This window comes from Rhopilema esculentum, chromosome 15 (assembly GCF_057945365.1).
Source record: "Rhopilema esculentum isolate cy_ngs chromosome 15, ASM5794536v1, whole genome shotgun sequence".
NCBI lineage: Eukaryota > Metazoa > Cnidaria > Scyphozoa > Rhizostomeae > Rhizostomatidae > Rhopilema > Rhopilema esculentum.
The window spans coordinates 5,944,407-5,961,984 of record NC_142829.1 but is presented as its reverse complement, the minus strand read 5'-3'; the positions used below and the strand labels follow the sequence as shown (position 1 = coordinate 5,961,984).

General features: G+C 36.1%; 1 protein-coding gene across 1 annotated transcript; it reads right to left on the bottom strand.

Moving 5' to 3' along the window:
* Positions 1-3,480: 3,480 nt before the first annotated feature.
* Positions 3,481-17,578, bottom strand: LOC135685683 (uncharacterized). The gene is made up of 11 exons (XM_065201685.2): positions 17,154-17,578; positions 16,367-16,555; positions 13,859-14,191; positions 13,166-13,377; positions 10,904-10,949; positions 10,313-10,527; positions 9,046-9,100; positions 7,760-8,434; positions 6,768-6,880; positions 5,507-5,563; positions 3,481-5,094 (listed from the first exon to the last, which is right to left on the bottom strand). Exons 1-11 carry the CDS (start codon positions 17,155-17,157, stop codon positions 4,798-4,800), a joined length of 2,196 nt encoding a protein of 731 aa, XP_065057757.2. The 5' UTR covers positions 17,158-17,578; the 3' UTR covers positions 3,481-4,797.

Sequence of the window (17,578 nt, the reverse complement as noted above, 5' to 3'; positions counted from 1 at the left end):
AAACCCTTTTCGCTCTGGAACCCAGCGCAAGGAAATACCAATACCATCCCAGTATACCTTGGCAATCTACTATTGCTTATTGAAATTCTATGATTTGAAATTCTGTGTAACAGAATGATTTGCTTGATCTCATGGAGGTTGGATATAACTGCTATGAAAAATTTTACCAATCAACTTTACAAAGCTATCACACTTTTATTTTTTAGAAGTTTAGTTCTTCTGTTGAAAACCATGATCATGATGCATTATTGTTAAACAGATAAAGCTCAGTGGAGTAACAGAACAAATTTACTTTTCGTCAAATAACAAACGGTCCCGAACCTTTAGGGGCCCCCAGCAATAATTTTTCTTTGTTATTTCTCCTAGGGGACACAGCTGCTTGTTACGCTACTAATAAAACTATTTGGCATAATGACAACAGCCTTGATAGAGCTGTACCAAGGACATAGCTACTTATCTAGAGGGCGCTAAGAATCGGTACCTTGTAGCTAATTTTGAGCCACCACGCCACTGCTTTACATTCTACTAGTTCGCAAAGTAATGGCTAGCGTTGGCCCCTATAACTAAAAGTTTGGCCCCCGGCAACCCCCCCCCCCAGAATTTTAAGGCTAGATTCGCCACTGCTACTTATGTTTCGAGGTAGAATTCCCCTGTTTAAAACTCCTATTTTCCAATGCTTTGTCGGATGTTAATTATATAAAAACGATGGCTTTTCGTTGCTTTCATTTTCCAACCAAGGAAACACTGGTTTCCAAACAATATTGTGATATTTCTAAACAAACATAACAATATTTATAAACAATACTCAAAACAAATTAGATGTCGCAATTAAAGGAAAGGCTTAAAAAGAGGAGAGACAAATACGGTGGAAAGTTCACTAATGGACATGTCACAACAGACAGCCCAGACAGCAAAAAATTGACCTCGTCTCAAAAACACTTTCTTCGTCAAAGCCTTTAAGAACCAAATTTCTAGACAACGGACACCAAACTGAGCCGGACACCTTCCAATATCGGGCAGTAAGTAAAGTAGAATCCCGATAAAACGAACTCTGAGAACCAGAAAATACTTCTTTATATCGAGAGTTCGTTAAACAGGGAGAAAATGTTTTTAGGTCTTTTCGCAGTTCACACCTAAAAAAATTTCGGTGGGCTTGTTTGGGCTATCTCCAACTTCTGTGCACATTAAACTAAAAAAACCAAGCTAAATTAAAAAAATACTACTGGTTGGTCATTGAAATGAAAATCTTTATGTTCTTCTTATGATTTCGGACCAAGAGATTGGCAAAGCTGATATCACTTCACTTTTTGTTGGCGGCTGAATGACGTATTCGATTACTCTCATCGACCTACATTTTTGTTTGTCTTTTATCTGCTTCTCCATCCGGGTCTCTCAATATAATTTTGTCGTCGCTCATGGCCAATGTCTCATATGTAAGAAGGTATTTGTTAGTTTCAATGTACTCATTCGCAGTAATTCCTTACGCAATTTAAACTTTCATCTCGTGCTCTGAGCCTATCAGCCAGTGCTTGAAATTTATCATCAGCATGTTTCGCTGATGACCATCATGATCTCCCCCAAGAGAAAGTGATAAATGAACACCGGAAATAAACAAAAAATAAAAATAACAGAAAACAATTCATGAAAAGTTAGTTATATCGAGGGTAATTATGATGAAGAAACAACAAATTTGGTTCGTGATAATGAGAGTTTGTTATATCCGGGGTTCGAGCATGATTAAGGGTAATGCTGTGAAGAAGAAAGTAAAGTAAGTAGAAAAAATGTTCAAAATGAAGACGGGAACAAATGAAGTAAAAGAAGAAGAAGATGACGAAGAAAGTGATAAAGGCAAAGAAATAATTAATGTAGAAATAAATTAAGATGAAGAAGAAGAATAAATGAAGCTGAAGGGCATACAAAGGAAGCAGAATAAAAAGTAGAAAAATTTAAGAATAAATAAGAAGAATAAGTATTAGTAACAGATCAAGACGATAAAGAAGAAGCAGGCAAAAGAGGAAAAGAAGGAGCGATGATAAAGAAGGTGAAAAGGAAAAAAAAGTGGAATTGGCTGGTGATGAAGAAAAATAATGAGAATAAGAAGCAGACGAAGTAGAAAAAGAAGTGTAAGTAGACGTAGAAAAAGAAGATACAGAAAAAGAAGGAAAATAAAAATGAAAGAGAAAGAAAAGAGGCTGAAGCTATCAAGTATAGATGAAAGAGTTACTCGATATTGTTATAAAACAAGGAGTTGATTTGTGATTTAGATCCGTATGATAGAAAGACGTTGTCAATGTTGCTTAAATTTTTTTTTATTTCTGTTTTTTTATTAATTCTGCATATATATTGGTACAAGGATACGGCACGTCTGTGCCTAAGCTAAGCCCATGGTTTGGGAATTTCTAGTGCATAGCAACTCAACGCAGCCTTGCCCTCATTGTTAAAATACAATCAAAAGGGTATGCTAAATTATGCGAAACTAGAATGAAAATGTGATGATTAGTGTGTATTCAAAAACGCAAAAACATTGCTCGACAGGAGTGCAATGTGGAGAGGCGTAGCTACAAAAATGATGATAAATGATGTAGAACATTCGACACCGCTACAATTTTGAAGAGTGCAAGGAGCAAACATGTTTTTCCAGTTATGCAAGCGACCTATTACCAGGCTGCTTGGTCTAGCCCCGAGTCTAGTTCGGGATTGAGAGAGCAGTTTAATTTGTTTTCCTCCTGTGTACCTTTGTGAAGGAAACGGGAGGAGAAGGGAAAAAGAGATTTTGCAGATCTGCAGGTTGTTATACAGGATTTCCTATCCGAAGATACAAAGAAAGATATTTGGCAACGGCCAGATAATTTTTGATGAATTCAACATAAGAGCTTGAGACACTGGACCTTGCGAAGCTATGGCATGCAAGGTGACGCTTTTATGGATTGTCACGAATGGTCTATAGTTTCTAGCTGCCTTGAAAAATTTGTCCACTACAGTCAGGATCTTTTTAGGGATTCTTTGCCTCAGGAAGAGTGTCTTTCTTCTCGTGGAAGGTGTCGAGGCTAATCTATTGTTACATAAAGGACAAGACTCTTGATATAAATGGTTTTCTTTGGCTACAAACTAACAGTAGAAGAAAGGCATTCTGATGTTAAGGTCAATGGCCCGGCCATGTATCGACGTTGTCGCTGAAACTTATTAGCTCCAAATACCCTTTTTCGGCAGTCCATGAATTTCGCCAGTCATATGGCATTTTCAAGATTGCCACCGTCATACACTAGCCAGAATAATCTTGCTAGTTCTGTTATCAAAATGAATACATCTTACATTTGAAATGGAGGGGGAGAGGGTGAGTGACACTATGTAGCATGTGACACACCACGTGCTTACGAATTTCTCTTAACAGCTGTGTCCAGAATTGTAGGCCTAGTTTAGTGCAAAGCTGTACTTGGGTTTATTGCAGAAAAAAGGGAACTGGAGAAAAGGACAGGTAAATTTATAAATATGACGCTTATACAAGGCAACCTTATAATTTTAGTAATTAAAAACGATTAAAAAGTCTGTTTAGTTAACAATATATCCCTATTTTACAATCATTTCTCGCAAAAAATCCAAATTATTTTCTTGTCATCGAGATATAAAATGTTAAATCAGTACTAGCTAAAAACAATCTACCCGATAAACTCCATATTGCTACCCATTTATCAAAAATCTAATGAAAAATTTTCATAATCCACGTCTCTTAACAAAGAGATATTAAAGTGCAATAAAGTATAATATAAACAAGAAAAGGATGATAATATTCCATAATCTTGAGCAATGAGGGCCTGGAATTCCCACTTATCAATAACATTTACTTCCCTCGAAATCTGCTAAAAAATTGACATTGGCAGGGGTTTAGGCTGATCCATCACATTAGATTTCGACGTCATTGAAAAAGTGACGACGTCATAAAGACGAAAAAATACACGATTCCAAAAAATTCAAAAGCGCGTAATCCCATTTTCCAGTAGCTTTTATTTTCCCTGAGGGCTATGCCTCCAGACTCCTTCTCTCTATATTCCAACAGCTACATTCATGACTAACTTCCTTCCTTTATAAATATCTCTCAAAGAACAACAGTTGCAGTTGCAATCCAGGTCGCGTCTGGGGCTCGCAGTACGGGGAGATCCATCATAGACGGCAAAGTGTTTGCGGTGCAATGTGTTAAGCATCTTTAATAGTGGCTTGTGTTGCTTTATGTCTTAGGTAAGGAAGGCGATTTGGGGAAAAATTAAACAAAAAGGTAACGTTCTTGCTGGACTCGATCTCTTGTAAATGTTCGATCGAGATGGAATGAAAAATTCAAAATGTACTTGTTCTCGGTTTAAAACTAAACCACTGGTTCTTCTAGGAAAAACGCAGCGGAGACTGGACCTAGCCAGCACCCGTTCTACTTGAAAACACTTTGCATTTTGGTAATCATTCTCAATCAAGCCACATTTCAACACATAATCCGTGCCAGGGATATAACGCCATTTAAGATTTACTGAAACAAAATGTTATTTTCTGTTCCATGTGATGGACAGGAATTTATGTTTCGGATCGATATTTTTGCTAAAAAGATCTGAAGAAAATCAGTTCCTTAAATTTAATCTTCTGCTTTAGTTTGGTGTTTGAAACGGGATGACTTCAGATTAAAAGATTTTGCATTGAATCTTGCATACCCTACTGCATTTGAGCTGGGGCACGCCTTTTACAAATTTTGATTAAATCCGGTATAAAATTTCTAAAGAATCAAGATGCACCGATTGTAGATAAAACAATGCTAGACTACTGGTTTTGCAAAACGGATACTTTCTTCTTTAATCTATCGACCTCTATCTGCAAGTTCGCGCGAAGCTTTCTCTCTTCGTCTAAATCGTTCGTTAAAACTTCTATATGCTTCATCAATTTTTTCTCCATACCTGTCATCTTATCCATTACTTGATTTAATTGGTTTTTCATACCCTTAATGACGTCATCATCATAAGTGGGCTGCGTTGCTTGCTCCTTAGAGGGTGCCTTGTCTCCTTCTGAAGTCGAATCTGGGGTTGGGACTTTCACAAGCTGCGTTGGTTTTGACTTTTCCTATGAGAAACCGCGAAAGGAGCACATGTAATACGTTGTCAATAAAATTCAGAACATGCGAATCTTGTTCATAAAACCAAAACACAAGATAAAGTTAGGACGATGACACACGAATGAAAGTAGCAATAGCTTGGGTTGCAGAATTTTGTTAGAACCTACAAGTTGTAATTCAGGATTGTCGCTAAGGCAAGCCTCCGACAGTGGCGTAAAGATTGTGGAACCAGGAGCCGAAAGGGCAAGCGGTCCTCACACTGATTTGACAAAGTAAACTCTAAAGATGCAAATTAGGCATAAAACTATAAAAACACCGTGAGTACGCCACACCCCCCTAAAGTTGGATTAACGCCACACCCCCGTCCTAAAGTTGGATTAATTGAAGTCTGAGGTTTGTTGATACTGCTTAAATATTTACCTTTTGGGCGAGCTCTGTTTTCCAAGGGGGCTGCTCTGTAACTCCATTTTGTTGTTCCTAAGCAGTAAAAAAGGGTTATGAAGGAAGTTAAAAAGGGAAGTGATGTATACGAATGATAAGATTAATATGCTTTAAGTAACAAAGCACAAAATTTAACGCAACATTATCACAAGAACTGAACGTTTAATGCACGATTCATTTCTTGTAAACTTCGCATAATTATAATACCAAATATATAAGATAACTGGACTGCATTTTTAATTACCGAAGAAAATAGAATCTATTCAGGAGCTATTTTTAAGAACTTCGAAAATAATTTAATTTTCTATTATCTTTGTTTCAAAGATCATATCATAGCTTGTCCCTCAAATTTAGGGGCTTAAAAAAGTATGTTCTCTTGATAAATTATGCATGATCTGTTTATAAGATTGCAATTTTGGACGTTATGAGCAAAAGCCACGATTGGACTCTATCTACGATTTCTGAAAAACTGTTAAATTTCTGTTTCAAGCTAGAATTCACTTGCTTTTCAATCCAACTTGTCTTATTATTCCGCCATTGTGTAGACAAAAGGAGTTCGTTTTCTCTCTTGGACTCCATTGGTAATTTTTCTTTAGGCTCGCGGCACTGATTGGTCAACTATACCGGTCTTGTGCTTGCGTTTTTCTGATTGGCCTATTTCGATCCACAACTGGGTATATATTTTTCAAACATGTTTTTCGGAACCTATTCTGACGTTTTATGCTCTGAGGAGTGTCAGACGAAAAAGCTTTAAGTATGTTGTAAAATGTTTGCTTTTTTCAAAGCCATTTTCAACTTGTCTTAGTAAAACTATTTACTGAGAGGCAGTTTAGCTGAAAATATCGTATGGTGCATTTCTTGTTTAAGTGCAGTAACTCAAACTGCATAACTCGTGATTAAACGACTACAGTCCGATACAGAAAATTTATGTTAATTAATTTTCATTATCAAAGAAGTGACGACCACATTCGAAAGAGTCTTTATATATAATATTCTGCAAACATGAATGACACTAAGGTTACTAAAAATGATATGAGAAATGGAGTGGGAAATTAAAGCTGAGCAATAAAATCCAAATTTACCGCAAAAGGGAAAAGATTTCACATCGGTAAATGCTGTCTTCAGTGTTTAAATAAACGTCAACAAAAAATATTAGAATTCAAGATGACAAAATTTTAGCGGCTAAAGCAGAATTAAAGAATAAATAAAATAATAAAAAAAACCAAAAATTGCTTTGTACCTTGTTTTGTGTATATTTTGCAGGAAGTGCTTTTCCTGGCCCCTTTACTCTGTTTTTATTCACATTTGACAAGACAGGAGTTACTGAAGGTGCTTCCCAATCGACTCCTTGACCTTAAAAGGAAAAAATAAACTGTAACTTTATTATGGTGTCAAGGCATGCGTGCGTCACAGCGCCATTCTTGTGATACAATCATTATTGTCACTGTCGTGTTCTACAACCAAACAGTGCCACATGTCTTGTCACAAATTCAACCAAACAGTGCCACAAGACTCCTATGCTGAGCGGCAATAGCTAGCTAAAACTAAGCTCTACTTTAGAACTGTAAATGCATATTATCTATATATAGGTTAGATAAAACAAAGGGCAAAGTGGCCATTTGCATAAAGCACATAAGGTGCTATGCTTTGAACGCTCGAACTTAACTCCCATGCAACCAGCAGCGCATTGGTGCAAAAGGAAAGACTGGGGAGGCGTAAAGCAAGAGTGTTGCCATTGAAGGGACTTCTCTTTTCTAACAAACAAAAATCTTGCGTATGAGAACCTCATGAGTCCTCAAGAAAAACAATGCCATTTCAGGCTTTACGTTAGAGTGGTGGTGAATCCCTTATACACATACCGTGTGCAAGAGTCTTTCAAAAATTGACAACATACTTTGCTGTGTTATTTTCTTGCTAATAAATTTGCTCTACATCCTCTATATGCAAAAATTTCCAAAAGCGCTGGAACTTGATGAGGAACATGATTGAATCTTTATCACTAGAGACAGCAAAACATTATTGAGTATCCATCGTATTGTGTTATTTTATGGCTTATGAAAATGTACCCATATCGTCAATCATTCTGCATAAATGGTTACCGTCTCAGACTATGAAACAACGGTATGTGAGTATTACGTTTATAAAATTCAATTTTATCGCCACGAAATTCACGTGCTTCAGCAAACTGTATAGATTATGTCAGCAATACTTCAAAAACTTGTAACAGTTTACCTTCCTTATCTTTTTCACTTGAGACATCATCGTATCTCTCCTCCACTTCAGGTTTACTGGGCACTAGCTTTAATTCCGGTTCTGGCGTTGGCTTTGGTTCCGGTTTTGGCGTTGGCTTTTGCTCTGGTTCTGGCGTTGGCTTTGGAACAGCTCTCTTAAGACTTTGAGAGAATGTCCTACCAAATCCGTTAGGTTGTGGTACAGGTTTCTTTCCAACTGACGGGAATTTTGAAATTCCGGCCCCTAAAGTTGCATTTAATTTGTTCTTTATCGAATTTCCTGATGAATTTTCTTCTCCTAAAGGTTTTTCAGTTGGTCTCGGGGGCACTGGTTTGTTCTTTGTGACAGGAGGTGGTGGTTTCTTCACGTCCGGTTTCTTTTGCTCTGGAACAACAGGTCTGGCTGATTCTGGCAAGGATGGCTTTCTTGGCTCTGTTGATACCGGAGGAGGAACCGTCTTGAGATCCTTCTTCTGCTCAGTGGCAGGTGGAGGGACGTGTCTGACTGGCTCGGGGACCAGCGGTTTCTTTTGGTCCGATACAGAAGGAGGTATGGGTCTCGCTACTTCCGGTAACAATGGTTTCTTTTGCTCAGTTGATACAGGTCTCCTTCCCAGCGGTGGTTGCGATGGGGTTGGTTCAGAGGCTTCCTTTGCTTCTTCTTTCGTTTCTCTCGCTAGAACAAACATTCTCTCGTTAAATAGGCACAGCTAATATTAATTTAAAACTGCATTAAATAGACAGCTCTGGACAAAAAAATGAGGTCAGCCAGCTATGAGAATTTATCAATATTGTTTCGTTTCTTTCTATATGGATGTTTATTAGGCCTGTTTCGATTGACACAGACAGACATCAAGTCTAGATTTCGAATCGCTTAGATAAATAAACAAACTTCTGAGACAATTTGGTTTTCAAATTAAACCTGTACCAAATAATAAATCCATTTTGTGAGCAAGAAGCGAACTTTTCGATCCTATGCCAGAAGTTCAATAGCAAAGTTTGACATTTCGTCCTTCTTTCGTTCTTTTCAAGACTAAAGATTGGCAAACCCCATCACACGATCAAAAGATCTTTGGAGATGGACCATTTGAAAAGGCGCTGCCACGGAAAAATGGCCAGCACAAATACAAAATTCATATAACATCAACTAAATAATAGATCAAACAATACGAATAAATTTAATGGTGCAGATATATCGTATGTCGAATTTAAAGTTTGTTCTTGAAACATGGTTTTTCAAAACAAATGACCGATAAGAATGAGAAAATGGTCCATCCAATTACTTACCAGGTAGAGCAGGTGCTTTGCTGACAGGTGGCACGAGTGGTAACCTTGGTAACTGCTATAAAGATATTAATAGTATGGGGTGTCAATTCAAAAACAAAAACGGTGGTAATTGTAACAAAATGACATACGAGAAATGGTTGTGAAATATGTGAATGCATGAACAGCTTGGAAAATGAAAATAACAAGTAACGAAAATTATAGTTAACCAGCCACAAAAAAATCGATAAATAACAACAGTCTTATAATAGAAAAAAACACCAATAATTCAGATTTCTTTATTGAGATAATTTTTCTAAAAAACAAATCCCATTTATACATGACTATTTGAATGTTTTTATCTGACAGCTTGAAATAGTGAGGCCGGAAACTGAACATACGAGCTTTTCCCAGGTATGTCGTAACCACAGAAAGAAGTGACAAGGGTTATAGGCAAAGAGCAAGGAGAGGAATTTAAAAGCTTCCGTAGGAAAAGGCTTTCTTTGAATACATATTAAAGTTTGGAGCTGAAAAAATTTTTGGAAGCTTGTTACGTGCAGTGAACCACAGCAGAGACAGTTTTTATAAAAAAATCCAACCGTTCGAATATAAAGCAGACCTAAGTCAAGAAGAAGTTGAGCATTTCACCGTGCTCGTCTCTGAAAGCTTCTAGACTTTTTTCACTCTTTTATATTATTATCTTTGTGTGTTTGTTTCAAAATTGATGTTATATCACTGGATGTGTTTGACGCGTCCAGGAATTACTTCTATTGTGATTAGAAATAAACCTGGGATTGATGAAGATTGAAAGGAGCGTTTCGAAACTCAGCTGGTTGTTCTGACGTTGGTAGGAAGGAAATGGTAGGCCTGGTATCTATAGAATAATCTAGCCATTCTTATACGATCTGACAGACGTGGTGATATAAATTTTAACAAATACCTATCTATGATAAATACGTTGTATTTCGATGTATGATATTTTAAAGAAAATTAGAAATTACAGTTCATTCTAACTAGACAAAGTTTTTCGCAACCGACCGTAAATCTCAGATAAGACAATGTCCTAATAAATGCAAACTTAAAATTTGTTCTTTTCAATCAGATATTCTAAGTAAATATTGTCGCATAATCCATTGCTCCTTATATATTCTTGATCAAAATAATAGATTAGTTTTTTATTTTCCGAGTCCCTCAACAAGATCCTGCTGTTTGCAGAATCCAATAAAAATTTTAATATCAAACCTTTGCAAATTTACTCAAAGTATGATTGATAAATAGAAAAATTACAAACCTTTGTGATCTCTTCAGTTTTCGGTGGACAAAGCTCGACGAAATTATTTGGGAAAACGCCTTTCTTGCCATGGCATGTCCCTTCCCACCAGCCATCACAAACATCTTTATTTGTCACGATAACAATATCATCTTTTTCAAGTCCTAATTCATCGCTGTTTTCGGGGTCGTAATCGAATAAAACACGATAACGCTCGTCTGAAGCTTTCGAAAGAGCTGCGAACAAAGTTGATTAATCTAAGAAAAGTAATACTTCAGACAAATCATAAGAATTAAACGGGCAGGGGTGCAAGGCTGCCGAGATGAAGGTGCAGCAGATATGGTTGATGTATTGAGCCAAATTAATAGATTATCGAATTATAATCATTCCTTCTTTTCGTAATTAGCTACATAAGCAAAAGAAGTGGAACACTCTTGCAGTTGAAAATTTTAGACCAAATTACATTGGAACTTCATAAAAAAAGATCATCAAAAAGCAGCTGGGGTGTTCTAATGAGCTGGTTGGGACTATTAATGGAAAAACAACAAAGCCAACTATGAATTTTGAAACCAGGCACTAAACTATGCAGAGAAAAAACATTTCAATACATACCGTCTTCTTTTGGAGGCGCAGGAGCATTCCTTTTAGTCTGTCCACCCTAAGAATGAAAACTGCAAATTAACACGATAGCAGCTATTGAAGAGATGGTATACATTTACGACACAAAGTAATACAATGATCTCGTCAAAGCAAAATGTTGCTAACCCTTTGCTCAAAGAGCAACATAGAAAACAGTAAAGCATGACGAGATTGTTGGCTGAAATTTTCGATTGCAATTTGATTCCAATTGTAAAAATAAACATAAATTGAACAAACTTTAAATATATCAACTTTTAAGACAAGTACAACTTTTTCTGTTTTATATTTTGTTGGGAAACCTCCAGGTTTCTAGACAGCCACCATTGCAGTGGAATTGACTAAAATAACTTTGCAAGGAAATATCTTTGAGTATAGACTGAAATCTCAAGAAAATTTTAAGGAAGCTCATTTTTGTATTTAGAACATTGCATTTGTTTGAATTTTTATGAAGAACCAGTTGTTTTCAATAACATCAAGGCTTTGACTTGACAGGGTTATTTAACATTTACTTCTAAAAGATCAAACAATGTTAATTGTGTTCCTGAATATCATTATTCAACATTTAATTTGAAACTGTTATCTGCATTATTTGTTATGGTGAGAATTTAAAAGCTGCCATTGGCCTATTCTACTTGAAATTTAGTTGAACGCAAAATTAATTGGCTACATTTTCGAAGGCAGGGCCAAACAGCAATTAGAGAATGTCACAAATAACTAGTGTTGATAGGAATAAAAGTTTTCCCATAGCTTGAGCTAACAATTACACAGACTAGAACAGCGTGGGATTACTACAGCTGATAAAATAAAAAATCCAAATAGAAACTTGGCATTCACTGTTTGTATTGTGCTACGAATGTGTGTTTGTACTGTGGATAAAAATCTCTGAAAGTTTACTTACTTTCAGAGCTTCTTAGAGCAGCTTTGAAACCTTGATTAACATTTTTTAATAATTTATTCGCTGATTATGTTTCTGCGTTTTATGTAGACTTATTCCCTTCATTATAAATTTCAAGCAACTTTCAGTTTTCCATTGTGTGACAATAGCTTTCAAGAAAATGTGAAGGGAGATTCTTATATCAGGTCTGGAAATGTTAATCCTAATAGGGAAACAAGTTATCATTATCCTGATCAACTGGTTGCAGAAATAACAAAACCATGAAAATGATGTTGCTTTGTAACTATGTTTTGATTGCTAAAAGTTTGGAAAATTTAAAACTTTTTTCATAACTGATCCAAAGCCAATATTAAGAGAATAGACCTAGAAGGCAACATAAATCAAAGTGGTGAAATTGTAACTATCATAATTTGTTTCTTAGAAATGCTCTCTTGTAACTCTCATTTAGAGCTTACTGAATTCCACGGTAGCAAACTTGATGTGGAGACAGTTTTGACTAACAGCTGAAAGTCTTAAGCCTAACTGGTAGCATATTGGAACTTTCTGGCCCAGTCTAAAGTAGATTCTAACCTCGAGTTAAAAGCCCACCTTCATTCGCTTTCATTGGATATAAATTATATTTATACATCCAGAAATGTTTTAAAAATATAAGTCTCTGAAGCCATAAATTTAGATTGATTTAGACCCTGCTGTGGCCATTTTTGAAAAAAGACAATTTAAAGAATAATTAATTAAAGTTTTAAAAATTTACAGATAAAAATATAAATGTTCTTTTTTTAAAATTTCCTTTATAAAATATTCATAGAAATTTTAATATGCTCTGGGTTACAAAGATTAAAAGGAGGGGCACTGCCACAGGGTGAAATGGACAGTTTTTCAAGAGGTCCATTTTCTAATATCTTGAAATCCATTGAAAAACCTATGGAGGGGGAGGGAGGTTGAACATTTTTTATTTCAATTTTCGTTCGTGAAAGAAAACCCCTGTCACCAAAACAGCAGTTTGAGAAAGTTGCTTTTCCAAAATATTTGAAATAGATCATATACTAACAAATATGTTTCCCTTGTTTTCCACGAGTCTGAAGGGCATGGTGTGGTGAAGATTTGTTTGTCCACCCTGATTTTTACAGACTGGCCACACAGCTAATTAAAAGTACCCTGTAGTGACCATTTATCATACATGATTTACTGCATTCATAGGTCATTATGTATACCTTTCAATTGAAAAATACATAAACACAGTAAACATTTGTCACAGGTAACACAGGTGCCCAGGTAACACTACAAAGAATGGTTGACATGGCTTTGATGATTTCAGAAATAAGTTAGAAAATGATACTCACATCTGGGGGATCTCGGTTCTTTGAACTAAGTTCAGGGGCAGTTTTTGGAAGTGGGGTAACTGTTTGTGTTGGCTTCTTAGGTTCTTCATTTTTACTCCCAGATTTTTTGCCACCATCTACCATAGAAACTGGTCTTAACTTTGCTTTAAAGAGATCAGCACTGGATATAGCAAACCCCATACCTCCAGATGGCTTTGTCTTCTTTGTATCACCTAAGACAAAATGAAATAATCAGTGGGCTTGGATCGCTGCAGAGATCCAATTAACAGGCACTGTATGATATAACCAGTGATTTGTATTACATACAGGGTCAAATTCTGACAATAAATCTTAAAAAAACAAATGACACATTACATCACAGATGCTTCTTAATTAATGGCAGAAATGAGAACCACCCTTAACAAAGGAATTTCTATATAAAGAGGTTTACGGGTGCTATTGTGTGAGCAAGAAAGGTCTCTGAGTTGCAATTATTCATACATAAATTGCCAGAATAATGTAGGGGACATCAAGTTCTTTTCAGTCAACAAAAATACTTTATAAATATTTGCAACAGAACAACATATCTGTAATCTGCAAAGGGTCTTACAAAAACTATTTTCATTACAATGTATTCAATGCCTCATTGCTATTAACTCAAAATAGAACTTTTGATATCTTGCTATGAAATCATAACAAAGTAAATTTTCATACCTTCATCTGCAAGGGCACTGTGTGATGTAGCATTTGTTGATGACTTTGAGTCATCCAGCAGAACTCTTAAATCACTGCCTGCATCAAATACCTCATTTTGTAGGACAACTAATTTCTCATCAGTAGCTTCAGTTTCGAAAGGAATCATCTCCACAAAGTTTGATGGAAATATTCCCTTTTTGCCTTTGTAGATACCCTGCCACCATCCCTCCTCTTCTTGATCTAGAATTTCCACAATTTCACCTTCAACCAAGTCAAGCTCATCCTCTTCTGAAGCTTTATAGTCAAAAGTAACTCTTGCCTTTGGCAGCAAGGGTGTTGATTTATCTGGTGCTACAAAAATTAAAAAAATCATGACATATCATAATATACATATCATGAGATGCTTTTTAGATTATATATAAATGCAGTTTTTATCTTAACTTTTGCATCAAAAGCAAACCAATCATTACATATAACATATATCATAATTTTTGCAACAGACATGGCAATAAAATCTTCTTGGAAAAACACTGAAGGTCCTATAATATATAGATGCCATAAATCAAGGTCAGGGTCTAAAGGTCCTTGTTAGTCAATAATGAATAATATTAGAATGCTTGAACTGGTCTAGAGTACTATTGCCCAATTACATAAAGAGCTGGCAATAAACACCCCTAGACTAAACATAATTACCTGAGCACAAAAGTCCTGCAAACCTTTGTGACCTGCAAACTTCCAAAGTCCAAGCATTTCAAGGCTCATATTTTAACTGGGAAAGAAGTCTTTACCTGTTATCTAAAATCTTAAAGTCTACCTGGCCTGATGTCGGGTTGTTTGTTTAATGTACTGAAATACTGACCTCAATTCTAAAAAGCTAAATAATGTCTTTTCATTGCCCATCATACAAAAAATTTTGATTGTGGGAGCTTCAACAAGTAGTTTACTTCCATTAAATTTGCATTAGTGCAGACTTAAAATTTTAAAATATAATGAAAGAGGCTAAAAGTTTAATGGAAAAGATGCAAAAGAATTTTCTGGACTCTGACAGTGAAGATTTTTAAAAAATCTCATGAAAAGGACATTAATACTGGAAGGGATAAGATTACAGTAAGAACCATTAGCAGTAGAAAAATAAGATCTTAAAAATATATTGTTTTTATTAACCAGGGGCGGATTCAGGGTGTCGCACAGGTCGCACAGAAGACCGTCAGATTTTCAGAATTTAGTTTTAGTCTTCAGTCATTTAAATAAGGCAATCATGTTTACCACAAGCTTTTATTTCCCTCCTTACAGATAACACATTTACCTCTCTTTACACAATAAACACAGACCGAACCTTGGTCGATCTTACACACAATGCCACAAAATTCAATATAGAAGAAATTCAAAGACCATCCTAGACCGTAAACAGTATGATTTTTAGGCATGTCGTCCGTGCCGCACAAATATGCAGGGCTCTTTGTTATGCAAATATTTTACCAAATCTCACCAATCAAAATTTGAGTTTTCACATATTTGTGCGGCACGAAAAGTCTGTAAACACTATGCTGGATTACTGTGCCGCACAACTGCTGGCAAAGGCAGAAAGTGGATGAGGTTGAAAGTTGTGAAGGAGAAGAATCCCAATTTTTTTATGCATACGGAAGAGGTGCACAGGAAGTGTACACTTCTGAATCTCAAGATATTTTGTCTTAACTGCGTGTTGGGATTTGCTGAAAAATTTTGAAAACCTTTTAAAAGGAAAAAGTGTTTGACCGAACAATTTGAACGTTTCAGGGCCCCAGTCCCGTCGCCACCCTCAAAACTACTGCAAGGCCTGCAAACCTTGTTGGTGAGGCAACTTCCACTCCTAAAGATAAAGCCGTCTATTAAGGCGTTCCATCAATCAAAGTGTATCAGTCCTGCTTAGCGGGACAAATCGCAGTTAGAAAGTAAACGCTTACAAGACATTAAAATAATATTCTAGACAAAAAATCAAGATGAATTTCTTGAAAAAAGGTGAAATTCCTTTTATTTATAGTGGTTGCAATAATCGACATTGTGAGCTTTAGGGTTTTTGCCTTTGAAATTAAACCTTGTTGCTCTGGTTCCGGGGGGGGGGGGGGGGAGGGGGGCTGGGTTCCTATCATGGCTCTACCCTTGAGCAAGAGGGACGCCCCCTAGACCGCCTGCTAGGTAGTGTATATGTGCGACCGTCAACTTTTATTCTGTATCCGCCCCTGTTATTAACATAACTTGATAAACTTTCTCTTCTATCAATGTTTTGAAAAAACATGAGGAAATGAAGCCAAATTTGTATCTATTATGCATCATTTCAGCTAACTCCATTAAAATCTTGCCTTTCAAATCTTGCTTGAACAAAAGAATCTGAAAGGTGCCTGTATTTCCATTTGAGGGTGTGAATACTCTTCACTGTTATTCTCTGTCAGGAAAATAAAGAAAGCAAGCCAGAGTATTTATCATCACAAGTTTGGGATGTGTGGCAGCTTATGATTGCCAAAAACTGTACAACCTCTGTTGACTTACATGGTATTGGCTCTTCCTTTATGACTTCAACAAAATTTTCAGGAAATACACCATGTTTGCCATGGAGTTCTCCCTCCCACCAACCTCCATCCAGTTGTTGAATATTTGTAACTACATCTCCAATATTCAATGTCAGCTCATCATCTTCAGTTGCAGTATATTCAAAAGTAACTCTCGCTTTTACAACAGCTGTAAGAAAAAAACAATAAATAAATCATTATTTTCTCCTAATCCAATAGAAAAATTATCAATTATGACTTATTAGCATAAAACAATCATCATTCTGCTTTTGAAATCCACTGCAATACCTACAATCCAAACATTAACTTATTTACTTAAAAAAAATTTAATATTAACCTACTTTTAAACAAAGATCGTGCAGCAAAAACCCGAAAAAATGCAGTGTTTAAACTTCCAGGCTGATATTTTGCCCATCAAATCAAACACATTCAAGAACAAGGTCTACTGTGTAAAAGTGAAGGGTCGTAAAAGTGAAAAATGTAAAGGGTCTTAAATCCAGGCTTTTACTGTCTCTTCAAAATTGCTATCCATAAATTCGCATAAATTCGCTGAAAAAAGAATTTCGCTCCTTGACGACATAAAGGTCTGAAGGACTTGTCGCTTCGTCTGTATCAAACAGGGATCCCTCCCATTTGACAAAATAAACGTGTTTAATGTTTCTTCCTTCTTCCTCATTCCGCCTAGCCTTTCTATAAATACCCAGCTCGCACCTCTTTTAACAAATATGATTTCAAAGAAGGTACTAATCAAGGCCAATATTCCTTACCCATTCCTGGGAAATTCTTGAACGATGTTTAGGAGATCAGTAGCGGGTTAAATGGCCTAAGCGGTACAATTCGCGCCTCTGATTTCTCTTTTTCGGCGTCTACTTCGGCAGGTCAATATTGTGTGCTTGGCAACATAAATGTCACAAAATACACCATTTACACCTTAGAATTTTGCATTATTGCGTTGAAAATCGAGTTTGAAGCAGTATCGCACCAAACACAGGCGTTTGCTTACTTCCTTGTAAATAACTTTCCTGAAGGCAGGGGGTGTCAGATTGAAATTTCCCTTATTCATAGCTCCCAATTTTTAAGTAAAATGAGCAAAAAAATAGCAAAAAATCCTAAAGCAGTATGTAGATTAGAATGCAAACAAATGTAACAAATTTTTTCCATATTACGGAAATATTTCAAGCTACAAAGTCAA